This window comes from Pezoporus flaviventris, unplaced genomic scaffold (genome assembly GCF_033815535.1).
Source record: "Pezoporus flaviventris isolate CSIRO_AGI_PZ_B2104156 unplaced genomic scaffold, CSIRO_AGI_Pfla_v1 ptg000045l, whole genome shotgun sequence".
Classification (NCBI taxonomy): domain Eukaryota; kingdom Metazoa; phylum Chordata; class Aves; order Psittaciformes; family Psittacidae; genus Pezoporus; species Pezoporus flaviventris.
Window position 1 is genome coordinate 28,305,001 of NW_026892593.1, and position 27,849 is coordinate 28,332,849.

Genomic DNA, 27,849 nt, shown 5'->3' on the forward strand with positions numbered 1-27,849 from the left:
TTTAGCCATTCATTTCCAAGTAACCAGTGGAGGGCAAAGGACTGGTTTGTGGCATCATGGCTTTGCTGTGCAGTGCTGCTGTGTACTGCTGCTGAAGGGTGTGCATGTTCACTGTGTTAGTGCGAAACACTCCCTGGCCGCATGTCCCACGTCAGAATATAGCTGACAAAAAGCAGGACTGCAGAGCATGCACACAGGTTCCCTGGCAGCATAACGGTGTGTGCTGCGCTGCGGCTGCCAGCTCTGCCTCATCTGTATTTTGTTAGTGTAATAGTGGTGTGTGGGAGTTCAATGCAGATCTGTTGTCGCCCAGCTCCTCACTGCTCCAAGTGGTGTGTGACAGATCCCGGTTTTGAGAGTTCGCTGACAGGGAGAGCAACCGGCAGCACACGGTTTGCGTTCCACCCAGTGCGCAGCACGCTGCCATTAGCGGGGGTTTTTGGCACAGGTAAATGCATCTTTTCTATCACGTATTTTCCTCATCCTAAGTTACTTTATTGACACCACTGCTCCTTCCAGCTGATGGAAAACAACCTGTGGTCTGCAGTAAGCATCACCTCAGGAGCATGGTCATGAGGAACCTGGTTTGGCTTTGGCTCCACGCTGTCTTCTTGAAGAAGAGTACAAACGTCTCAAGGAAAAGATAACAAAACCATGTTCTACTCATTGCAGGCTAGGTGTATTTTTAAAATGAGGAAATCTGTTGGTTTTACAGTTCAGTTCTTCTTTTAAAGCATTTCTCAGTGTAGTAAGAACCCTGAAAGTGCCTCTTGCCAAAGTAAATGTTATTCCTCATTCATCAGTCCAAGTTCTCTGGAGGTTTTTGAGCTGTCAGCACGGTAACAGACCACTTTGTTGGCGCATGGTCTGACGTCCACCTAAAACTATTGCAATGGCCTTGCCTGGGAGGAGAAAAAGCCTTACAGTTGTTCACCTTTAGATCAGCTCTTCTTCCCATCCATTACTCTGCTCAGTGGTCCAGTTCTGGTGTTTCTTCTGTAGTGTGTGAGGCCAGGCTAAGGTGCCCTGCCGTCAGGGTTAGCTCCTGCCTGCACTGCAGGGCAAAGCACGCCCAGATAATTGTATTACTGCTGCCAACACCCTGCTTTCAGTGTTTTCTTCTTGGTTTCACGCCACTACAAGAGGTGGTTTTGAAGAGCTGTTTTAAAGGGGCCTTTGAATACCGTGCAGGTGGGTTTGCTGCAGACTCTGTTCTGAGATGATTTGCTGGTGGTGCTGTTCTGGGCTTTTACATCTGCGTGTCCACGGGTATTTGCTGTCCTGATGAAGAGCAGATTTTCCTTCTACCTGAATGTTGGTTTGTTCCTCGTCTCTGGGCAGGGCTCTGTGGGTTTATATTGTTTAGGATGGAGTAATGTGGCGGAACAAGTATGAAACGTGTCCCGCGGGACACGGGGATGTGCCCTCATCCCAGCTCCGCTGCTGGCCTTGGTGGGCTCCTCGCTGGCCTGGCCCCTGGCAAGGTGAGCTGGAGCTCAGCTGCTCGGCCGATCGCCAGTGAAGGGAGCAGTAGGGGAGAGGGAAGAGGGGCCGGTACTTCTGCAGGAGAGAGCTGGCCAGCACCAGCTGTGGTGTGTGTGTGCTCGTCAGAGCTCCTGGAGTTCAAACAGCCACTGAGCTCCCCTCTGGGAGCTGCCCGGGGATTCTGGGCTGGCACCGAGGGCTTTACACAAGCCCACAGAGCCCATCTCCTTGTGCACTCTTCAGCCTGATGATGTGGAGGGAGGGAGGTGGAGGTTGAACCCCCTGGAGGGAGGGGTTTTCCCCCCCGTGTTGGCCACTGAATCCCTTGTGTTTCAGGGAAGCCGAGCTTACGGAGCAAAGCCACGTGCAGCAGCAGCAGCTCTGTGGTGTGTTGGCATTAAAGACACTTAGAGACACTCAAATCAGAGGCAGGTCTTGTGCCTCCAAGAGTTGTCATTGTATTTGCAAGGGGAGTATCTTCGGGTTTTATCAGTCTGAGATGGCCATTTAACTGCCAGGTGCCGTGCAGTGGTAAATGATGCCCCTGAGCAAGCTGAATGTGTGTCAGCCTTTCCTCCTGGATGCTCTCAACAGAAAGGTTCCCTTTTGGGTGCTTTATACCTGCAGGCATTACTGGGGATCCCGGTCCTCCTGATGCTGCCAGCAGCAAGGAGAAGTTCCACTCTCAGCGTTGGGTAGAGCGAGTCGGTGGCTGTGCTTTGGTCACCAGTGAGTTTGATCAGTGTCTGCGGCCCCAGTACCTGCACATCAGGGTTCCCTCTGACTCCTGGAGAGGAAAAAAGGCAGCGATGTTCCTGCCTGCCGATGGGGTACCCCCTCCCCACCACGTGCAAGCTGCTGTCCTGGTCCTCGAGAGCTCCAAGCTTTTGCAAGACGATTGGGAATCTATAGGTGAACTCTGACTTCCAGGAGTTATTCCCGTCTTTCATCCCACGTGCTGCTGCACCGAAGCACTGAGGAATCACTGGCGCTTTGATTGATGCTCCTCATAAAAAATCCAGTGGTTTCAGGTGTAATTCCTTGAACATAATTACATGACATCCTGCTGCCAAAATTCCTCGGGCTTGGCTCCTGCAGTCATTTTTCTCTGTGCTGGATTCCACCCTGGTTTGATTGTTTACTGCGTGTAATGAGCACCTACTGCATTGCTGGGATCCCCTCTATGTACTGCACTCTGTGGAAATGAAGATCGCTCGAAAGTGCGCTGCTGGCCTGCGAAGCCGTGGGAGCGGTGAGCGAGTAACACTGGAAAAGAAAGAGTCAAGTTCCATATCCCGGCCTCTGCCTTCCCACAGCTTCAGGTGGGTTTGTGCAGTTACCCGTGCTTTTTGTAGTGGGGGCGTGGTTTTCTTCACCTCTAGGTCAGTGTGTCTCCATCAATGCTCCATTACTTCGGAAGCTGCTGCATCTGATTGATAAATACTCTTTAATTAATGAAATTGGTTGTCACAGAATGGTTTGGGTTGGAAAGGACCTTAAAAAGCTCATCCCGTTCCAACCCCCTGCTGTGCGCAGGGACACCTTCCACTAGAGCAGGATGCTCAAAGCCCCGTCCAGCCTGGCCTTGAACACTTCTCCTTTATTGTCCTTATTCTTGTCTCGTCTCTTTGTAACACATTGATCGATGTGAATGCTGTAACTGCAGCTTCCGGAGCTGGTTACAGCTGCAGCGCAGGCCTCCGAGTGCTCTTCTCTCTTTCTGAAGCCTCGGCCTCAAGGCACTGACACCTCTGGGCCTCCCTCCTCATCAAGCCCGAGTCACAACCTTTGTGTCCACCCTTGCTCTTCAATGTAGGCCATCAATGAGCAAGTGCAGAGTGACAGAACCAAGACACCCTCAGAGCAGTACCGGGTAAGAGGATCCTTTCCCACCCTGGATGTTACCGCCCAGCCAAAGCATCCCAGACCCAACAAATCCAGTTGGGATGTCATGGAGCAGCCAGCCAGCCGCCTTCAAGAGCAAGAGGCTCTCACACAGCTTGTGTCTGCATGATCTGTGGAGGTGCTGTAGGGAAGTACACTGGGGTTAATCCTAGAACGCAAAGTGATGCCTGGACATAGCTCCCCAGGAAGGTGGGCTCCCACGTGCTGAAATCCCCCGTGGGCTCTTTCAGCGAACCCCACTGCTTGGATGGGTACATGGTGCGTAGGACAGGGTTGAGCTGGGTCCTGCCCCTGTGTGGTCCATGCAGCAGATCAGATCATAGGCCAAACCCCGCAATGTTTTGCAAAGCCAGTACCTTGAGTCACCACTGCAGCACACGCAGTACATGGATGTGTTGCCACATGAATTTAGCTCATTTCAGCTTGGAGCATCTGCATGCAGGCAAGGCAGGGGAAGGACGGGCTGACTGAAAACAAACCAGACGGTAAGGAGGGGGAGCCCAAACAACATGGAGTAAGATGATTAAAGAGCCGTACGTACAGAAGCAATGGTAATTACACATTGCTGTCTGAATCACAGAATCGACTCGGTCGGAAGAGATGCTCTACATCAAGATCACCGCTAGCCCATGTCACTGAGGGCCTCATCTACATGGTGTTGGAACACTTCCAGGGACAGTGATTCCACCACTGCCCTGGGCAGCCTGTTCCAATGCCTGAGCACCCTCTCAGTGAAGTTTTTGTTAATATCCAATCTAAACCTCCCATGGCGCAGCTTGAGGCTGTTACCTCTTGTCCTGTCGCTTGTTACTTGGGAAAAAGAGACCACCCACCTCCTGTCTCCATCCTCCTTTCGCTTTGTTGTAGGGAGTGATACAGTGTTGTCTCCCCCAGTTTTTCCCTTCTCCGGATTAAACCACCCCAGTTCCTTCAGCCATTCACTTGGAATTAAACCCCTTGAGACAGACCCGTTCAAGACCAGACATGGACGACTGCCAGGTTAGTGAAAAACATTTATTAGAAAGTGTTAAGCACTACACAAACGGAGTTTTAGAGTATTTTTTTCAGTAGACAGCACTCCAGCCTTATGCTACAGACACCATATGATGGATTTTGGCCAGCCACTGTGCTCACAAGATCCATCTTCAGGATAAGACATTCAAGCATCACGCACAGTGAGCGCAAGGAGTGCAAAGAAAACCCTTTTGCTCTGCATCAGTTCACACACGGTACACAGCAATTGTTTTCCTCAAGGCAATTTGTGTCGATGGAGTTACCACCACCCAGGGGCTCAGCGTCCCCATCCCCTGCCTCCAGTGCACGCTGGGACCTGCAGCACAAGGAGTTCCAATAAATAGAAATCCAGCTTCCAAGCTATTTAACAAACAACGAGGTTGAGGTATGTGCCTCCCTTACTGCTCTTCAGGAAAAAGTAAGAGGAGAGGCTATGGATTAAGGCAATGCATTTCTTTAATTCAACACCGACATTGTATTGAACCGCGTATTTTCTGCTAAGTTCTGAAGTATTTCATTGTAAAAAATAAAGTTACTGATCACGTGCTATTCTATCCATCTTCTTCATTATGCTTTGAAATACAGTGGAGCATCACTATAGTCACTGCCCCAGCAACGTGGCAGCAAGTGACAGCTTACCTCCCAGCCAGGAGCTGCAACACAAGGAATCAGTGACCCCATCTCCCAGTTTGAATCCTCCACCCATTCCCACTTCTCCTCTAGAAGGGGAAAACAACCCACAGAACGCTTCTCCGGCTCCTGAAAGGAGCTTTATAGCAAGGCTCGACTGTATAAAGGTATAAAAAGGCATTAAAATCTAGAAGTCCAGAGAAGGAAAAGGAAATAGAAATCAAGTACGCATGGCGTGATAAACCAGGAGAGACATAGCAATTTGCTACAACATCTTTCAGAAAGTGCTAACCCCTTTTAGCTGAAACTAGTTCAAGAGATCATACAAATCGCTACCACAGTGTAACACTGAGTGCTCTGAAAAAGCTAAAACCTGCTTTGACTGTAGAAAATGTATTCTGTGTCTAATTTACACAGCATTTTTATTGAGGCACATAAAAATAAACACACACAGTCAAATGCTTCATTAACCCCGCAGAAAAGTCATGGTTAAAACCAAGCAACCAACCCTTGTGACAAACATCACCCATTTTACACATACATGTATCTCTCTCTAACCACGTGTGTATAGGGGGGTGCATGTCCCTTATTTCATCCTCAGGCCTCTGCAGGTATTAGTGACGGGGCAAGGCTGGGTTTTCTGCCCAGACCAGTCAAATGGGGAACTCTTGGCTACAAAGAGGTAACTGCTCAGAAAACTTGACTGATCCTTTCTGTCCAAGCGGTTTATGCAGGTTTTTGGGCCAGGAGATCTGGGGCTGGAGCAGATTCCAGGCTGGGCCAATGCCAAAGGCTGTTGCTGCATGGCAGGACTGGAGGGGGAGTGTTGAAACGGTCATGTCTGAGAGTAAGGGAACAAATAGTCCTGTCTCAGAGTAAGGATACTTCTCCACTCAAATATGGATGGATCCCAAGCTGTTCCTTCCATAAGGAACAAGTAATGACCTCAGTGTTCCAGCAACCCTCCTCGCTCCTATGTCAGTGAAACCGGTTTTACCTTAGGTGTAGGCATTCCCCTGGCACATTTGGTGACCCCCACATCTGCTTTTAAAATGCTTGTGGTACCTCTACTGACCTCCCTACACAAAAGTGCTCAGGGGAAGGAGAAAAGTTGTTGCATGTGACTTCAGACTGCACCCATTCATTGATCCCAGTCTGGAGCTCCATGCTACAGGCCCTAGTTAATGAAGAAAAAGCACTATGCAGCTAAGATGTGCACCACTGGCCCTCTCTGATGAGCTGGGAGCCCAGTAACAAATGCCAACTCCTCCACTTGACTTGAAGAAGAAACTGGTTTGTGTCTCTGAACATCCAGCTCTAGCATACTAATTCCCTACTAGCTAAGGGCAGGGTTAGACATGATCTGAGGTTGTCAGTGTGTGTGTGTGTATGTCAGCACATAAAAGTCATTCAAGTTCATCCCAGCTATCTTGAAACAAAGCGAAAAACATACAAACAAAACCAAGCAGCATCATTTTTATTTGGTGTTACAACAGATGCGCAGCCCCATGGCTCTGGGCACTGCCCTTCACTGTTCATCATTTTTCTCTTTAAAATCTAAACAGTTCTTCTGTTCAGCCAACTCCATGTGCTTTTTTATATACACATTGTGACCCCTGCATTCAGCCTGTCCAGTTAACTCTAGAAATCTCTGTCAAGGCAATACATTACTTTATATTTGCTATAATTAGGGATAAATCAAAAAGAAAAAAATCATTTTAAATCTGACCCATTCCATGGACTGTACATACCTGTTCCAAAAGCAACGTACTCCGAAGTTTCTAGTTTAATGCACTCTGTTATTCAAGTCAAAATGCTGTACATCTAAGTATCCACACAATCGTACATCCCTAATGATTCTTCTTTACACATTTCATTTCTTTTTTAGACATCTGCTTTTAAAAAGGAATAAAGAAGTTGCCCTGCAGGTCTCTATTTCTTTAGAACAAAACATTATATACTACATTGAAAAATAATTTTATCAAACCCAGGTTCAAATCAGTGTCATGTACAAGTTTCAGTTAACGGTTCATGTTGCAATTGCACTTTGCAGATAGAAGAAAATTAACAACTGAAAGCACATTCTATTTCCTCTCACAGGAGACGGCCTCTTCGGGGTTCTTCTTCCGTGAATGTTTGTATTTGTCTACATAGGCTTTCACCAGATTTGCCACTTTGGCAGAATTAACTTCTCCACTCTTGCTATGGCAAACCTGAAACAGTTTCAGAGAAAAGACCCTGTTTGAAACACTGCTGGTCATTTGCCACTGTTCCACATCATTCATTTGTTTTCCCAACACCCCAGGTTTCCCCACCTCAGGCAGAACTCTGGAAACAACCAGTACTTCCCAACTGCTTCCTAAATACTTCTGAATTCCCATCCAACCGTTTCTCACGGTGAATGTGGAATGTTGCGAGGAGCCAAGAGAGCTCTCGTGGATGGAGAAAGATGAAAGTGTTTGTGCTTTGCCTGTTCCCCTTTCCCAGCAACTACCAGCTGTGCCCACAAGATTGAGAAATTACCCCAAACACCACTTCAATGGAAACGCACACACGGTCAACTTACTTTATCTACAGCTTTTCGCACTATTTCTTTATATTCCTCCTTAGTGATGTCTTTATTTTGGTAGAAGGGTTTAATAGCCAGTTTGACCTCTTGTGCCGCTTTCTCTTGAATTAACAATTTCTGATCAAGAAACAAACCTGAGTGTTATTTTTCACTGCCTGCAGATACAGCATTTTATCACAGATTGAAACTTTACAGAATATAAGGCATTACAAAGACTGGCAGAACCACACTCCTCTCAGTCACATTTCGACTCTCATGAACCTGCCTGTGTTTTACTCAGACCGGGATGCTGTCCCGCAGCAATTAAAGTGATATTCGTAACAGTGATGCTTTAAAGGAGTCTACATAAAAAAAGGCTTGCTAGTTTACGTGCTACAGCTGCCACAAAAGTATCACATACGTGATATCGAGCATACTACACAAAAGGATACTTGTCATGGTTTGCTATTTTTTAGTGTACAAAATTATATATATAATATAGAAAATTTTAATATATATTTTATATATAAATACAAAAACCAGTGTCTATATAAGTATACTCTGAACTTGCCTGGTCCTTCTTCGAGCTATCTGCACTGGCTTCCACTGTCACACTTGCTTTGTTCTCTCCCACTTTTACAGCTGCATTAACGCTCTTGATGTGACTTGACGATGTGGCATTACCCGAGCTTGGTCCCTGAACTGTTCCCGTGTTTCCCAGGACTGCTGTTGGAGCAGGCAAGGCTGGAGCACTCATGTTATTACTTACATGAGCAGCGTTTGGAATACCCTGTTTCAAAAAGTTACCAGCAGTTAATATAGTTATCCTTCAGTATGACAATACGCCTTTCTAGAAGTCTCAGCAGCTACAGAAAGAGCATGAATGCTACACGCTTTGGTTCATCAGCTAATTTCCACACTGTTCGATATTAGGGAAGGTACACACATTGTATCAAATCTACTCAGAGGAAAAAAAGGTGAAGCTTGAAGAGTAAAGCCTCCTCCATGCGCCACGGAGGTGGTAAGGATTCTTGCTCTGATCCCAAGGATAAAACAACCAAAGTACCCCGCAAACAGGCATGGAAGATGTTAGTTCGCACAAGGGACAGGAACCCCAAGGCTGCAGAACCTCTCTACTTGTCACAGAGTAACATTTCTTAAACACACACTCAAGCAACCTCAGACCACACCTGCATTCCTGCATCACAACGATGCTGCTCTCAGAACACATTTACTTTCATGCTTGTTATCAGCCTGAACTTCCAAACGGATTTCAAATCACCTACAAGCTTACTTGAGCCTAGAGGTGAAATGCTGGTTGAAGCACCAGGACCTGTTCCTCAGGAAAAGCCATTTTCTGTACGTTTCCAAACTCCATGGATAGACCCGGGCACTGCTGATACTTTGGAACTGAGAAATTAAGTAGCTCTCAGACCTCAGACAGCTCACTTCTAGCAAAAGCCAAGAACCCACACTCCCAACCTGTCCCCAGCAGGCCAACCTAACTGCTGCTTTTCTCCTGTGGGTAATCACCATTGCTTCCTTTACATCTACATTTATCCAGGTGAAAAAATAATGAAACAGGAACTTGAGCTCCTTGGAAAGGACACAGATACTGAGCTGTTTCAATCAGCATCCTGATGCTCGCCAGTGCGCTCTCTTTTATCTTCCTTTCAACAGGAAGGACAGGTGGAGTCCTGCAGCACTCAGTAATTCCTATTGTGCTACCACCAAGGACTTGTTCAGTGAAAACTCAGACAAAGCAGCAGCAGCTCTCAAGAGCATTCAGGTTCATGGACACCATTCCACAAAAGCAGGTGAGAGCAACAAATCTAACAGGGGCTTTGCTAACAAATAGCTGTATTTTTGAGCAATACACACATACAGAAACGTATTTATTGCTGCACTAGATACCGTTTCACAGAGGTCTGTAGCCTACGTTCTGACTTCTTACACTTTTAGGGATTAAACCTACTGGATTTCCAGTTGTGAAAATAATTACAGACAGCAGGCATTACTCAAATCAACAAGCAGTCTACCAGCATTTTAGTTCCAATGGTACCTTGCAGAGTATACTTTATTTCAAATGGCCTATAACCCCCCTCAGTATTTCCCACAGTACTTAAGCTCCTTTTGTTCTAAGTTAATGACTATGAATGGTAACAGCAGCTGAAAGTGAAAAGAATATAAGCAATTTATCAGTTCACTTCCAATTTTTAGAGATGACGGATGAAAACAGAGGGTCAGAAATCATTGTTGTACAACATCACTTTTTAACCTGGAATGCAGTGGAAAGCATTTTAGGTTAGAGCAAGCAGCCTGCAACAGAAGAAAAACACAAACCTCAGTCAACCCCTGAAGAGCACTTTACACATCACAGATGCAGTGTTACGTTTCTTTGCAGGGCCATGCATTGTACTAGAAGTTGTTCATATTCCTTTCCCTGATATAAAAGCTCTTAATATAAACAGCTGGCTACAGGAAGAGCTCACATACATTAAGGTTGTTTTAAGATGGCTTGAAAGGCACTAAAAGATGGTCTGACCTGCCCCAAGCCCAGCAATCTTTTTGAAACTGGAGAAATGAAGTGGGAGTTAGGTCTCAAACTGGGCATGCAAAACCCTGGGGAGGTTCAGGCAAGAAAGGGGATGCAGAACATACCAAAGAAAGCTTGGAAATTACTAACAAAAAGGCTCAAAAGCCTGAACAGAACAGAAAATGCGTATGTGTGAGGAAGCTGCTGAGACAATGACAGCTGGAGAATGGAAGTGTGGAACAACTGGGTGCCACGCAGTACTTGGTACTTTTTCCTCTGCTGGGATGAGAATTGCAACAACGTTTAGGTCATTTCTTACACGCTGATAAAAGGGGACTCAAACATATCCTAAAGCTTAAGAATCAGGTTTTGAAAGAGAACACTTAGTTTTGGAAATGAGGCATTTGTAAGAAGAAAAAGGTAATGGACAACACTGATGAAATTTTTCAGTGTTCCATTACCAGCTGAAATGCCTTGCTACCACAAAACCCAGTTATGGTGTTGTGTATCATTATTTAAAAGCTGTAGCCCCAAACCAACTCAAATCCTCATGGATACCTTTCACTTTAAATTTAGTGTGGGGCGAAAGAAGACAGGCAAGAGAGAAAAAAACTGCAAGTATAAATTTATCAAGATTATGGTATTCAATATAAGAGACCCTTAAACTGGTATTACTTTGATACTGCTCTTGCCATGGCTTCTGATAAAGCATACCTGCAACTGTTTTCCATCTTGCTGTGAAGCAATGTAGTTGACTTGTTGAGATGGTGGGGGTGGAGGTGGAGGCGGAGGTAATCCCTGAGACAAATTTGTGGGTGCAGCTACCTGTATGAGAGGCACTCCGGTAGGGAGATGATGCATGGGCATTGGAGGGGGGATGCTGAAAGGGTTTCCTTGCATATTCATCATGGGAGGAGGATGGACACCCACTGGATACGGGAAGATATTCATAGGCTGGTGCTGTGCATTCACTTGTGGCATTACATTCATTTGTTGCTGCATCATATTCATTGGTAACTGAGAACCATCACTCTGCTGGTTGCCTTGGTCTTTGAGGTTTGGATCTATCAAAAGAAAAAACAGGTAGTATATGAAGTATCTGCATTTCATAATGCAAAAGTCAAACCAACTCTTCATGAGGTATGGGATATCAAAAAGCTGTCTATAATATGAGTATTTTAAGGACACTGCATTACATTATTGCACAGCATTCATCATCAGACATGTCAGTGAGCCAAATGCTAGTTTTGGAGTCAAAAAAAGATCAGGTTACTATGGAAGCCTGCAGTTTGAATTTCTATTTTCTCTACCTACTCCCATAACACAGCTAAGAAATTATTTCATCACACTGAAACAGTAATTCACCAGCAAAGAGCAGAATGACAACATAACTTCTCCAGCTTCTGCGGTTGCAGAAGGTTAGTTGCATGTTGCACTTCTCTGCTCCTCTTTGTCTGATTCACACACATTCTCTGCGCATTCCTGTTAACTACAGAAATTCTCTGCTGGGTTTTCTTCCACTGAATAATCAAATGTCCTCAACCAGTTTCAATGATGCTCATATTCAGAAAGAGTTGTTCAAAAGCCCTGTAATGGTACAACAGGTGAAGTCCAGGAGTACGAAAATAACCTCTTGGGGTGTCACTTCTTTAAAACATGACTTCAGTAGCTCATTCTACCTTCAACAGGAGCCAGAAAGTTAACATTTAGCAGCAAGAAATTAGTTCTAAGGAACAGCTGATGGATTATAATTCACATGTTCTTCCCTCAGAATCTCTTCCTTGAGGGACCCACTGCCACCTAATTCACAGGGAATGGGATTTAAACCCTTCTGCTTCATCCCAAATCACCTTTTTTTAAAGATCACGGGCTAACAGAACCACTGAGGTTGGAAGTGAACGTACCAGTGTGACTGCTCCTGAACTACATGATCGAAAGGCTATAAATTGCACCATGCTTTCAATTAAAGGTTGAATAAATTTTGCCTGCAGCAGGCTGAAGGTTGACAAAGTTGCCCCAAAACTAAGAAGCCACCAATGCAGTTGTCTTTGAAACAGGAAGAAAGCTGCTGGCATATAGGATGAAAATGGATGAAAATGGAAGACAAACCAAGGAGACAATGGGAAAGTGCAAGCGTGGTTGCCTTCTGAACTGGATTTTATCATTTTTAAATACAATTCACATGTTTTAAAATACTTTTAATACTTCAGGGCATTCATAATCTGTGGATGAATTCTTAGCTATTCAGAATTAATCTCCTCCACAGTTAACTCACTACAAGAAAAGTTTATTTCCACCAGAGCAGTCACCTTTTAGATATAAAATACTCCAAAATACGAGATTTCTATTGAATCTTTAGAGGAATTCTAACTCTGAAGCACAGTAAAAGCATTGGTTTTGCATTTATAAATCTCCTTACATTATTTTTTAAAGCATTTAAAGAAATGCTTACATTGAAGCAAGATAAATATCAACATAGAGATTTGTCGTCGCTAGACTATACCATGTGGGTCTGTGAAGGCAAATGCAAGTCTCCTTGACAAAAAAAATCACCCTTTTTAAAAGGCATGCAGATGCTAAAAGTAACTTTGAAGAGAATATGATTTCTCTTCAGCCAAATCGATTTAGTTGAGCAGCACTCTTCAGATGCATAGTCTTTAAACCTGAAATTTTAAGTGAAACCAAAAAGCCATCAGAACACCAGAAAACCCAAAATCCCATACCTAAACCCCTCCACATTGCAAAAAGACTATGGATTCACCCCACATTATTTTTAAGAACCAATCATCTTGAGATAGAGCATGGCTTGGATTTTACTCAACTACTACAGCTGTGACTAAGCTCTTACGTTTCAAAACTGTGAATACCTTGTTCAGGCACCTCCTCTTCTTGTCTCATGCCCCATCCAGACTGTGGGCTTGATGAGTTGCGTCCCCTTCTTGAATAGTAATTCTGCACATCAGCAGGTAAAGTCTTTCTCACAGCCCAGCTGGATGCAGATGTCCACCCAGATCTGTCAGCAGGTGTATCGAAAGAGTAATCTTGTTCATTCTTGCGCTTGTAGGGCTGGTGTTCTGAGAACCTTGAGGTTTCATTCCCAGAACCATTTGAGTTCCCTGAGACAGGTTTTCTATTTTGCCAGTGATTTTCACTCTGGTCTCCATACATGAAACCACCTCTTCCACGCCCACCGCGGCCACGGTGACCCCTCCCTCGATTTTGAATCCAACCTGAACCATAGTTTTTATTCCAAGAGTGTCCTGAATTGTCATGCCTGCTATCTTCCCAATGTGGTTTCTCTCTCTCTCTGTTCCTGACTTCAGGAACTGAGTTTATCCTTTCCATTACCCAGTCTGGACAATCATTCCTCCTATTGTCTGAAGAACACTGATCATCACTGTTTTTTTCTGTACTGTCCTTCTCTTTTTTAAGACTTTCATTCTGTTTCTCTTGATCACTTCTTCTGTATCGATCATTTCCCCTGGGACTCCTCCAGCTGTCATTTGTCCATCTGTCCTTCCATCGAGGTGAATGACTGTCCCTCTCATTTCTAGAGAATGAAGAGCCTTTATTTCTCGTCCTAGATCTGGACCTCGACCGAGATCGTGACCGTGACCTAGACCACCTCCTATTTCTTCTGTCTCTGTCACGATCTCTTCTCTGACTGTCTCTATCACTGCTTCGAGATCTAGATTTTTGCCTTGGAGACAAATCCTTAGCTCTTGACCGAGAAGATGATCTCCTGCTTTCCCTGATAGTTTCCCTTTTGGGAGATCGAGATGGTGTTTTTTTCTCATCTTTGAGTGTCTCTCTCTTTGGAGAATGAGATAAGGATCTCCTTCCCTCCCTCCCAGCTTCCTTCCTGGGTGATCGCGAGCTCCTGTCTCTGGTCATCTCCCTTTTAGGGGATGGTGACTGAGATTTCCTGCCCTCCCTCATAGAAGGAGACCAAGTTGTTGATGGAGAGTGAAACCTAGATCTTCTAGTTCGAGCCTTTTTATCTTTCTTGAGTTCAGACTGGCACTCTCTCTCTTGAGGAACAGTTTCATCTTTTTCATCAGAAAGTCCTGAAACTGATGTACAGTTTTCCACATCACACTGTAAGGAGTTTACTTTGTCTTGCTCTGTACTTTCAACTGGTGGTAACTGTTCAACCTGAGCTTCATTCTGGTCACTGCAAAATGAATCACAATCCATCGGTATCATTTCATTGTTATCTTCACCAAAATGTTTATGTTCAACATTTACCTGTGGTGTCTCTGAAGTTCTACCTTCTTCACTTTCTTTCACAGTGCTCTCTTTTAAGCACTGTTCTGATGTACTGTCCACAGAAACATTGTGTGTTAATGTATCTGGTTCTTCATCTTGAAGAGTTTCTAAGTTTTCAGTATCTGTACTTGTACAGTCTACTACTGGTTTTTCTTCAGCCTTGGAATCATCTATTTCTATGGCTTCCGGGCATTCAGGCAATTTGCTTCTGGGGCTCTCTAATGGCTGATCTTTTCCTGAAGGTTCTGGAAATTCCAACAATTCATTTTCTGGACTAGCTATGGGTTGATCTACTTCTGCCAAGGTTTCTATATTCTCCATTAATTCGTTCTGAGGAGTAGACAATGTCTGATCTACTTCTTCAACAGTTGCATGATCACACACTTCATCTTTGGGACTAGCTACTGTTTCCATTTGTTCAAGAGTATCTTCACAGATCTCCTGATCCTTAAGATCCGCATTTTTTTCAGTAGCACCTTCTACTTTGATTTCCTGATTTTCACCTCCTGAAGTTAGCACTGGAGGAGGCTCTTGCACATTAGAACTACTTGCATCCACACTGCCTGCAGTATTCTCATCTTTGTCATATTCTCCTGTGGTTTCCTCAGTTTCTGCATGTTCACTACAGCTTTCCAATCCATTAGCAGGTTCTGTTTCTGTGTTATCCTTCTGTGGAAGGCTTGTATTTTCATTATCTGACTGTTGGTCTTTATCTAATATAACTGCTTCAGGCTCAGCAACATCATCATCTTCCACTGAATCACTGGGTGACTTTTCAGAACGTGCAGAACTTCTCAGTTTCTTTTTAGCCACTGGTGTTTGTTGTTTAACTGTTCGTTTAGATTTCCGTTTTGGAGGAGCCTTCTCTGGTTCTGAAGGAGATTTATTCAGAGATGGGTTGGTGCCATCAGGGGCACTGCACGCAGAACTGCTTGACCGAGGAGAGCTCCGAGATGGACCCAGAGTCTCATTTTTGCTGTTTCGTGCAGACCTTCTTCTAGGAGTAGTAGTAACCGATTTCCTTCTAGTTCCTCTAGCACCAGATGAACCAGAAGCTTGCTTTTTCTCTTCTCCTTCTTGGGTACATGCAACAGCATATCCTTTACCTAAGGATTCTAATAAAAGCAGAATTCATTAAAGTTTGGTAATAACCATTTATCCAAACAGTTAAAAACATAACTGGTTCGACAGATATCCTCAATTAATACTATTTAAGATTCAGTATGAAATGCTGCCACAGCACATAGCAGTTCCTGGCATTCTATAATCTAGACCTGTTGGCAGTGAAGCCTCAGTACCACAGGCAGTGATACTGTTAAATGGCCATCAGTGGATGACCACGTGGGAAGCAGCAACGACAGCGTATCTCTCTACAAAATCAAATGTTGGACAGTGCAAACTCTTTCACCAGTTATAAGACAGACCTTGCACGCTCCACAGCAAACTGCACTTAAAGCTTCCAACAAGGCACCCAGGGTGCCTACAGCACCTAACAAACTGAATCGAGTGCAAGTCTTGGGATGGGCTAGGAGTTTAACCCCAAAACTAAAGCTATAAGAATAACTGTAAGTCACATATAGCAGCAAAAGAGTTCTTCTGTTGATACTGCATTAATTTATTTCACGCTACCCACAATTGGACAAAAATCTTTGTAGGGAAGCCAAGGGTTATATTCACTCCAAAGGGAACAGACTGTACTCTTGATACCTGAGAAACGAATTTAATGCGGAACAGCTAAGGAATTAAAGACTAATGATAATTAAGAAAATATACTTGAATGTAACACTTCAGAACGAAATTTCTTGAGATTCCCGTTACTTTGTTTCACACTATATGTAGATTTCAGAAAGCATCAAGAATTTGGTGTTTAAATTAATTCTTTTTACAGCTTCCATTTCATGCACAAATAGTGGAAACTTGCTAAGATTAACTGCTATGGATTTTTGCAATAAATTTATCACATCACACTAAAACACTTGACTCTAATTCTCTGTATAACATTATTGTTTCACATATACTTCTTTAATGTATTCTTAAATAGATTATATAAAAATAAGATAGGAATAAGACAAGTGAGTAACAACACAAAAGTCTCTTTCCACTGCCTTACTACTTTGTTAGCAGAATGAAAAAATTATCACTGCCAATTATATTCAAACATGTAACCTGATAACGTTAGAGAATTAACTTCACAAGCACCTAGCTAGCCTTTAAAAGGCTAGAACAGAGCACAGGATTATAATTGCCTCCTCTGACCTCACTTGTAAACATCATAATTTGCCTGCACATGAAAAAATACAGTTTTGGATGTCTGATCAAAAATGATCAAATTACCACTCCAGATAATGAAACCCAACAGTATCCACTGTATAGAAGGTACTAGGTACTTAAAAACCAAACAATGTGTGTTGTAAAGAACTTCCAAAGGAGTTTTAGGTGACTCACACTATTTGAGGTATCTACTGTAACAGTTTGCCCAGTACTTTTGTTAGAAAGGGACTCCACAGTGGTTAGCCAGCAGTTACTCCACCACATGGGGGCTGTCTCTCTGCCTTCACACCTACTACAACAGCCAGGAAAGCATGTCAGATGTTACATGTTGTAACAAGTATTTAGTATCTGTGGTTATTTTCTTCACGGGGAAAGAATCACCCTCTAATAACAACAACCACCAGTGCCACCACCAGAATACACATGGAATGTGGGAATCCTGGCAGAATTAAAAGACAAGTTATTTCTGTGGCACTTTCAAAGTCTACTTGTGAAACACAGCCCCCTTTCTAGCATTCCTTACTACTTGTAAATTTTAACTGACAAGCTTCACCAGCTTTGGATTTGGACCAAATACAAGGGATTTCAGCCCACTGAATCTTTATTTAAAAATATTTTAATCACGCAAAAGAATTGCCTAATGCCAACCTAAACCATTATGGTATTTGTAGATTCACCAATGCATTTTCAGGTCAAATTAGTAAAAAGACTATTTAGTGGTCAGAGAATCTAAAAATGCCTGCAGCTGCAGGGAAGATTCAGGCAGTAGTTATACATCACTGATACTTCTATGACCCTTAGCACAACTCTGGAGGCAACGCTATGAGTTGTAAGACAAAAATATCTGGAGGGAAAAAAAAAAGAATTTCCTTCTCTTCCCTTATCAAGACTCAAATTCAGAATCTGCCACTTCTCCCCAAAACCAGCATAAAGGATTTAGTTCCGTGTTCTGCCTTAGGAGTTGACAACGTTATGAGCATTTATAAATTAGCTGCTGATATTATCAACAATTCACAGAATCACAGAATGGTTTGGGTTGCAAAGCACCTTAGGATCACCTCGTTCCAACCCCCCTGCCATAGGCACGGACACCTCACACTAAACCATGTTGCCCAAGACCCTGTCCAACCCAGGGATGGAGCATTCACAACTTCCTCAGGCACCCTGTTCCACTGCCTCACCACCCTCAGAATAACTTCTTCTTTACATTCAACCTAAATCTCTACTGCTTAAGTTTAAACCCATTACCCCTTGTCCTATCACTACAGTCCCTGAAGAACAGACCCTCTCTGGCAACCTTGTAGGGCCCCTTCAGATACTGGAAGGCTGCTATGAGGTCTCCATGCAGCCTTCTCTTCTCCAGGCTGAACAGCCCCAACTTTCTCAGCCTGTCTTCATACTGGAGATGCTCCAGTCCCCTGATCATCCTCATGGCCCTCCTCTGGAAGGAAACCACAGCTAAACACAGTACTCCAAGTGGGGTCTCACGAGAGTGGAGGGACAGGATCACCTCCTTCAACCCGACGGTCACACTTCTTTTGAAGCAGCCCAGTATACGGTTGGTTTCTCGGCTGTGAGCACACACACAACATTAGGCTATTTATTCACATATTCTAAACATCCTAATGTTGAAAAATAATCTGTAGCTTATTTAAATATTCTTTATCTTTCTGATGAGAGAAGAAAGTGATTTTAGGGTTGGTGGTTGGTTTTGTTGTTTTTAAAATGCTTCTGGTGCATACTAACAAAGAAGCCTGACTGTGTAAGTAGAAATGTGATTAGAAGTCAAGAGATAGGAGCTAGCATGTATACTCATTAGTACTAGAAGCTGAAATAGTTAAATTGCATTGCCAAGCATCAGAGTCCCTAGGGAGCATCCTATACATTTTTCACTGGTCAGTGTGGAGGTGAAATATGTACCTTTAAAAAGAATGAAGAATATGAATGAGTAAAACATCTTTTTCCACAATCTTTCTACTAAACTCTTCCCAGACGTTCACGTCCTCAATTTTTGTAAGCCATGAGACCCAGATCTCCCCTCTCTCTTTGCCTACTAGTCAAGTGAAAATAGTGCAATTCCCAGTTCAGAGAAGGTGTTAACCCTAGCCTTAAAACCCATCATTCTTTTGTTTTCACTTCTTTGAACTTGCGCAGCCTATTGGAAGAGAAACTAAATTCTTGCCGACTATGGAGAAAGAGGCTGTTAAAGTAACTGGAAGAAGGTCTTCTGCTATATTCCTGCCAGATCCTGGAACTCAAGCACTTCTGCAAGCTTTTGCCCTGTAGAGCTTGTAGGCATAATGAAACAGATCCATACACTGCACTGTTCCCTCGTTACTCTTCTGTCAGGAAAAAACTTGGTCTTCACACTGCACAATATACCGCTGAAATATATCAAGCCATTCATAATATAGCAAAATAAGATTTATCCTTGAGCAGTAAGAAAAGAAGCTGTAACAATAAGGAAAGCGTTCAATTTAGAAATGGAATTAAGTCACATACAATACTTATTTTCATCTTCAAAGGAAGAAAACTTAAGTACGTTTTGGGGTGGCTGGTTCATCTTCTATATTCTAATTTCAGAAACAGACCAGATGATGTTGAAATAGCACCAAAAAGCACCAAAACATTTCCCCCCCCCGTTAACTGTAACTATATATTCCACTTTACTTTCTAAGGATCTAATTTAACAGTATTCCACATGAGCTATAAATAAAACTTACAAAAAAAAAGTTTACCAAAGTTTTCCAAAGGCCTGACATTCGTTGGAAGAATTGTCCCTGCCACTGTAGTAGAAGTGAGAAGAAAGGTCTCGGCTTCAGCTCCGTAAGACATTAAAGGAATTCTGCAAAAGTAAGAGTATTAGCATGAGTTGTTTTAGCGGTTTGTAGCAAGGTTTGGAAACAATGCACAAAACCAAAGCATTCGGCAACTGTGACACTTCCAGCCTCACCACAGCTGGAGAGAAAGGCAAAGCTGACAGCAAACAAAACTTCCCTTCTCATATTTAATTTCACGTTTATGTTATTGCCTAACCTAGTAAAACAGTTTGAACAAGTTATGTTATGTTAAAGTAATACGCACTTGGCTTTCTTCAAAGCCAAACATAGAACAGTCTCCTCCAAATTAGTAGGCTCTACTACTGAAAATAGAACACTGACTTAGCACTTTAGCAGAACAGCCTTTTTTTGTGCATCAAAATCTAACATGACAATTTAGTAAAGGTGGCTTCTCTTTTTCCCCAACCAAACCAAACAAATACATACTTATTTAGACTCCCTCAGCAAACCCTGTGCACTCAGAGTTTAGTTACCCATCTACAATTTTTCAGTTATCACCAAGTTGGAATGAAACTTTCCATAAGGAAGAGTATGTGTAAAAAAAATTAATATTTGAATCCTACTTCCAACTTACAATTAAAAATGTCTTTACTTGCTCTTCTGTCTTTAGCCTTTGTTTTATGCCAAAGAAAGTAAAGAGATATGTAGTGAAACTGAGATCACAGACTAATTTATTACCATGTTATTTTAAAATCAGGAGGGTTTTATGCTTCTGCTTTATATTCATGAAAACACCCTTAGGGTATTTTAACATTCATCTGCTCTTTGACGAAAGAAATTACTTTATGTTCTATGTTTCACTTGATAGAACCCCTCCTATCTCCTTCTAAATGCATTTGTTTATAAACAGTTACAGAAAGAAGTCAGAACCAATGCACGAGAAAGGAGTATTGGAAGTGGGTGGAAAAATCAGAATTTGACTCATGTTAAAGCAAACATTCTGATTTCTAGTGATAGTAATAATTCAAACAGCACATGGAACACTAACTTCCAAATACAAAACATATTAAAGCACATTTGTGCATATTAAGATGCACAATCACTGGAGTTACTATGCTTGTCGTAAGTATCAGAAAAGCATTAAGGTATACAGAAAATAATCTGCTGACATAAAAATAGCATGTGACAAATACACAAAAATTTAACAGGTTACATGCAAACACTGTTTAGTTTTATGATCAAATGATACTCTATCTAAAGAGTAATCTGAATTCATCAAATTCCAAACTTGAAGTCTTACATTAAGAGCCTTTGCACTATGAATGCAAAACACATACCTTTCAACTCTAGCAATCGCAGATGAACAGGACAATTCCAGTGCTTGTCTCTTCTGTCTGATTGCTGCATCAACTTCTGTCAATTCTGTACTGAAATACAAATTTCATACAAAAAGTTACAAATGGTAACTCCGTATCACCATAATTTTCAAAGACTACTTCTATCAATGACCTTTAAAAAATATTAACTATATTAGAACTTTAACAGCCACGATGAAACTATGCATGGTTATTTTTTAGAGCAGTCATAGTAAATGGTACAGCTCTACATAAATGAGGCAGACAGAACAGAAAACAGGAGACGTGCCTATGGGGAGTTGAAAGATGGGAGGAACTTTGCATCCTTGACAAAGTAATACTGTTGCACGCATGGCAATTTTTCTTTTACAGACTGCTGAAAACATATACCCAGTGTTTTTTTTTATTAGGCCATATTATTCAAATAAATGTTCTTCCAGACTGTTCTTTTTCTTCCATCTTATCAACCAAGAAAGATTTTTTACCAGTTCTTATGTATTAGGCTCATTAAGCAAAACTGCTTCATGTATGTTTAAGGTATTCCTCTTGGAATCAAGGAACAATCAACCGGATTCTTTCTGATACAAACCAGGGTATTTACTGTTAAGTGCTTTGCTAACTGCTGCCGGAATAAAGAGAGTAACCGTTTCTTACCCAAGGCTTCAATTCAGCAAAGAGAATAAATATGAGCTAAAAATAAAACTTATTAACTCCTATTAAATCAGTGAGATTAAAAGCATGCACACGCATGTATTTAAATACTGAGCACAAGACAGAAATAGAGGTAACAATGCCTGCAACAATACTAATTTTAACAGGTTTGTGTTTCTCCTTTAATAAATACAATCTTCAAAATATTTCAAGCTAGTATATACAGACAGAAGCAGAAGGAACTATAGCACCTGCAATACAGTAACCAATCAGTTTCTCTTAAGCACTAGTATATACTAACCAGTCATTTCTACAGCTAAAAGAGGACTCTTCATTGCTACCACCAGCTGGAAGTGTGCTGAAGAAATTAGTTCTGAAGCACTCATTCCAGCAGGTCTGTCTTCTGGGCTACAAAAGAAATATCACGGTTTAAAGATTTCCAGAATAAAATAATTAACATATAATACATTAAGATGCACTGAATTTACACCACATCAGCAAGACTAACTCACAAAAAGCAGGCACATGGTAGCTTCATAGTTATATGCAGAGATCTGCAGTTACACAAACAAATCTCCATTTAGTCTCCAAATTTTCAACACCTGCTCTTTGCAGATGAACTTTGTATTTTGCATAGGCAAAATCTTTAATGCTCCATACAGAAATGATGAATAAATGAGCCTAATCCTTACTATTTCACAATTTCTGCTTCTGTTACCTAAAGAAGCAGGAGTTACAGCACTAGTACCTCCAGACAGAGCCCTTTGCAGCAGTTCAGTGAATGTTTGGTTTCAGAGTAACAAGAAAACCTAAATGCAAGTAGCTGGGATTCTCCTGTGCCTTCAGGTAGGATTACAGAAAGAAGATTGACTGGTGTGTCTGTTTACTGGGTCCTCACGCAAAGGCATAATACTCAGAATCCACTTCATATTTGTACAAATACCACCTTCTATTGCAATTGTTAACAACACCTAGCCACCCACTGAATGTCAGCGTAACTCCTTTTGCCTTGTGGGCAGCAGACTCTGCTGCTGTGTGCTGGGCTGGCTGCAGGGCCAAAAAAACCCCAAACAACAACCCTCTAGACACTTTTTCTAGACTACCAGACTGACACACTTACCTGCACTGACCCATTTATACCCTTTCACCTAACGGGTTAATGCCACCTTGAATCTGACTAAACATTCCTGTATATAAATACTTGTCCAAATGTGCAGTCATTACCCATATGCTCCATCAAACTTCGGCACAGGCAGCTGGTTGTGATGGGAACACGCCCTGTTGCAACAGTGTGCAAATACTAAGCTTCTCCTAAAAAGCTGTTGTTCAAGTTTTATTTTAAAAATACTATCATTGTGAACATTAACATTTCTCCCTCCATCTAAAAAAGCTATCCAAATGTTCCCCAAATATCCTTAACAGGTGAAGTTTTGTAAATCAGTGCTTTCTTTTATTTTAAATTTTGACAGTTCACTGGATAATTCAGCCCTGTACCTCCTCATGAAGGTTTTTAATGGTTCTGCTTTTGCTTATGCACCTTTTTTGCAACAGGTACCATTTGAGACATTAATGCTATTTAACAGTGCACAGTAAATCAGTGAAGCCAGATAGGAAAGCATTTACCAGTCCTGGAGACAAATTAGACAGGGATCTACCATTAAGCCCTATCCTTCCAGTTCAAAACCTCTTCAATTAAATGGAAGGTACCTTTAATGGTAAAAGAAACAAAATTTCTAAATAGCTGATTTAGAAGGGGGAAGGCTGGAGCTTAAGATACCTCTGAGAACTATGGTGTATAAGCACTAAATAAAGTGACAACTCAGGCCACCAGCTACTGAAAAGACCACGGCAAACATCCCTTGCTTATTACTTGGTTGATTAGACCTATGTATTTTCATGGGAATAATGAAAACCTTCATATCATGGTACTTGGTTAGCATCTTGTAGCTGACACCATCTTCTTCTGGTGAAGAAAGTGAAAAAAGGGTAGTTACAGTGTTTTATAATGTAACAGCCTAATCCAAATGAAAGTATTTACCACCACAAAGCTGTTTAGTCTGAGAAGCTCGTATCACCTGGCATTATATTCTAATTAACACCTTCAAGACAAAACCCCCATAGTTTGAATCACACTAAAATTAACAAATAGAAGTTAATCTTAAAAATAAGCAGAAAGTAGCTTTATAAATACTTTCATGAAAAAAAGTTCCCAGATGTTTCATTATCAGAACTAACCTTGTTTATCTTCACTGACAAAGCTTTCTTGTTTCGTTTGTCATACAAAATATTACCTGTGTGCAATAAGAAACAAAACTCCAATCTTAAATTCAGCATTAGTTTTTAATTATCAATATCGTAAGTGCAATGAGAGGTTAATGAAAATGTATCTCGAGCGTATTCATAATGTACTTACATATAAACTCAGTAAAATTAAAAAGGCATACACCTTCACAATTGCTTCATATCTATCGAGCCCTTTTCACCTCAGATACTTGCTTAATTTCAGAAGTTACAAACACACTTGCCCAACAATATCTATTAAACAAGCCTCTCTAAACAGCAACCCCAAAATACAGCTAAGTGCTTTCTTGTGTCTGAAATCTCACAGAAAAAGCTTCCCGTGAATAAAAGCCAGTCATGAGCTGTGCAGAAAATGACATTAGGCTTAAACTATGTCCATTTCACTCGCAACTGAAATTGAAGAGGCAGTCTTTCAAGTAAACTAACAACACTAGTTTCACATACTGCAATTTTGTTCTCTAAAGCTCATGCTTCTATTCCTTAGTATTTGATTTTCATGTCCAAATGTAAGCAATACTAATCAAAATAAAGTAATAAATCGGCTCATCAGGAAAGAAATTCTAGTGTTCCCTACCAAAATCTAGCACATTCTAGCAAATACCAACTTACTGTATTTTTTCTTCACAACTTTGCTTAATCTTGCTGCTAAGTGCCCTCTGTCTGGACATACAGCTCTTCTGCAAGATTAACAAAAAATATTACAAGAGTTATTTCTGGGCATAGTTGAGTTAACAGTGTATGCATCCAAACAAAATCAGCTCCTATTTTAAGGAATTTTCATTTCGTGTGCTTTAAGTGCAAGTTTTGCCTGCTATTCAAACCTGAACTTGCATCATGTATATCACCTTCCATATATTAAACCCCACAGCACTTCAAAAAGCTTACAGAGGTAAAAAAAGAAAATCCATTTACATGTTAAAAGTTGATATCCTGCATATTAAATCTGAATGACTAATTTTGCTTGATTTCACATGTGAAAGACGCTATAACCTGCTTTCATAAACACTTTTGAGAATATCAAAGTCAGCGGTGGTTCAGAACAGTAAGAGGCAAAGCTCAACCTTATTTATATTCTAACAAGACCCCTAAAATGGTAATTTACTTCCCATTATCTTTTCTGTAGTAGTCTGCTTCAAATGTAATCTCAAGAACTCTATATATCATACATCTCATGAAACCCTAGCTTTAGATTATCACTAGTTAGTGAAATTTGTCTGTGTAATCCTGAGCTTCCCTCTATACAATGCAGCAAATGACAAGATAAAGCTTCTCAAAACAGGAATGTTACTTCTACATCCCCTCTCAATCTCACTAGAATAAAATCAGTTCTTGACTACAAGTATGTTTTATAGTAAAACAAGAACACCACAAATGCTTATGATAACATACAAGAAAGGGGATGTCTGTTTAGATAACCAAAGAGAAAGATTTCTATTGTGAAAATATGATCTAGCCATAAAATCCTAATTAATAAAAAAACCTGACAGAATGTCTTCAAAAATGCAACTTTTACAGAACTCAATGCATGAAATACACTGCTCCTTACTTCTTGTTTGCTATTGTAAGTATTCAAGTGGGAATTACATCAGTGAAAAAAGTAAAGCTAAAGTACCACTGATGCAAAATAGTTTATTTTAAAATAAACTATTTTTTCTAGAATTTTTCTGGGGTGTATACCTCAAACCAATTGACTTTATATATTTTGAATATACCAACTAGAATGCTTGAAACTACAAGGATGACCAACCTCACAAAGTTTCTTCTCTTAGCATGGCTATATTTTCCCTTATTGCAGGCACAGTGTTTGTCTTCTTCCTTTCTCCTTAGTTGCTTTTTAACCTGAACCTGTATTGAAAAATAAAATCAATCCAATCTAGCATCTCAATACACATGGGCTTTAAATTTATTCAAAGATGGTTAAGATCTACAGAGAAAACGAGCTCAAATACAGGAACTTGAAGACATTTCATATTACTACTTTTTTAATCTCAGTTTGCAGACTTGATTTTTTCTTTCATTTGTTTTTCATGAAATAGGAAAAAATCCCACCTCAAGATGTACACTGGCTATGCCAGAGATGCATACGAATTCCACAAGACCAAAAATCCCTGAACATTCAGACTGCCATGGCAAGTAGCTCAAAGCTATGAACTATCTTCCACCAAGAATTTGGAAGCTCAGGATTTTTTTAAACTAAGTTGGTTGATCTGAATACGTAAGGTTCAGCTTGGGAAAATGCTGAACTACCAATTTCAAATACTTCCTCATAATTAAAATGCACTTGATTTTCCTCTGGAGTATAACAAATTATGGATTTTACATCACATTTCAACCCCTGCTCCCCATCTTCAAAATTCTAAGACAGATGTAAAACTTTTTATTACATATTACAAAGTTTACTTCAATGGCTACACTGCAATTGTTAGCATTAGATATTCTGTACTTCCTCATTCTAGAATCCTGGCTTTATATGCAACTCCTTAAGCTATTAGCATTCTAGTTATGACTGTCACAAAGGGAAAACTGCCAATGTCCTGATTGTGCCACAGCTAATATTGACTACTGTGTCAGCATTTCTGCGTACAAATTCCATCTACCCCTATGCTCCAGTGGCTCTTTTTCAGAGCAGGACCCTTATTCTGTGCTCACCTGTTTACACTGCAGTTCTACAAATAAAGAACCTTTCAAACTGTATTTTGATACAGCCTTTACGCTCTTCCACTTGAAAACTTCCAAATGAAAGCTTCAGTTTAACTTGTTCCAGCTGCTTGATTCTTTAGAAATAAAGAAGATAAAATACACCAGTGTGGTTTTCTATGAGAAGGAAGTTATCTGTGGCTGTGAGGATGTGAGGATGCTTCTTCTGCAGTTGATCACCTGAGCCTCTAGAAGCACAAGAAATGGGCAGTAGGAGCCTATTTTCTAAACCTTTCCAAAATTTTTTATTTTCAAAATGCAAAAACACCACCTTAGAAATTTCTGATAGCCGTAATTTCACCACAGAATTTCAAAACTGTTCACAGAATTCTCAGCATCATTCTATATATACATTTTCAAGATCATTTATCAGAAGAACGTTTTATTTTCCTACTTGAGAAACTTATCCCCAAAGCAGCAGCAGTATTATTAAGAATTTCAGCTGGAAAAAAAAAACAAAAACAGAAATTTAGGTTGAGCGAGGTTTAGCACTAATTGATTCCTCTTGCCTTAATGTGTTTTTGTCTGGGAACTGAAGGCTGTGAACATAAAAGTTTCACCTCAGAAAAAAAAAAGACAAGAGCGTGTGCTACTTGATATAGCACTTGTTTACAAAATCTAGTTAAAAACACGCTGAGACCAATTACTATACTTCCATTCTTAGACACATCAGGAACACTCAAAGACGCTATAAAGTATCAATAGCGGCTTTGTGATTATTATTACTGTAAAAACTTACTTTGAAAAAAATACAATTAAGAATAATTCCTAGCTTCAAATATGTAACAGAAACATTAAAGCAATAATTATTTCATTAGAAAAGCTCATTTAACACAGACATACGAATAAAAGGTTGTGGCATAACTTGCTTTTTCTCTACTACTGAAGTTTCTTAAGAAAGTATGTCTGGAACTTACCTTTATCTGCTCTTTTAATGCATCGAGCCTGCATACTGCCTGAAACGGTTTGCGATCAACAGGACATGAAGCCTGTGTCTGAAAAATTATTTTTCTTATTACAAAATTCGTAATAAGTTAGGAAAAGTCTCAGTTTTCTATACTTTTCATTGATACATATTTCTGTACTTTCATTTCAATATATAAGCCATTATAATAGCTTACAGAAGCACACAGAATTACAACTTGTTCACAGTAAGAATGTATTCACATACATTACTCAAACACCCAGTATTTTGTTTCATGTAAGTAGACTTCTCCTTGCAAGAAATTAGCTCAGAAGTTATGTTCAAAAAAGGAAAAACATTTCAGATTATTAGCTACATTCTTTTATTTTTCAATCTCCATTAGGCAATTGGTTTTATCCCAATACGCTCATGTCCTTTTCACTTCTTTTTGTTCTAATGTTTTATTTTTTCATGTTATTTTCAACAGAAAGTATGCCCCCAAA

General features: G+C 41.0%; 1 protein-coding gene across 1 annotated transcript in view; it reads right to left on the minus strand.

The window, feature by feature from the left end:
* Nucleotides 1-4,842: 4,842 nt before the first annotated feature.
* Nucleotides 4,843-27,849, minus strand: part of SCAF11 (SR-related CTD associated factor 11) — a 47,978-nt gene continuing 24,971 nt past the window's right edge. The window contains exons 4-15 of the mRNA XM_061467801.1: nt 27,360-27,437; nt 25,493-25,590; nt 24,355-24,422; nt 23,680-23,735; nt 21,746-21,852; nt 20,776-20,865; nt 19,397-19,503; nt 12,986-15,502; nt 10,833-11,182; nt 8,154-8,372; nt 7,601-7,720; nt 4,843-7,247 (exon numbers count right to left, since the gene is read on the minus strand). Of these exons, the coding sequence (XP_061323785.1) occupies nt 7,119-7,247; nt 7,601-7,720; nt 8,154-8,372; nt 10,833-11,182; nt 12,986-15,502; nt 19,397-19,503; nt 20,776-20,865; nt 21,746-21,852; nt 23,680-23,735; nt 24,355-24,422; nt 25,493-25,590; nt 27,360-27,437 (3,939 nt within the window). The 3' untranslated portion in view covers nt 4,843-7,118. The remainder of the gene's footprint in view (nt 7,248-7,600; nt 7,721-8,153; nt 8,373-10,832; nt 11,183-12,985; nt 15,503-19,396; nt 19,504-20,775; nt 20,866-21,745; nt 21,853-23,679; nt 23,736-24,354; nt 24,423-25,492; nt 25,591-27,359; nt 27,438-27,849) is intronic.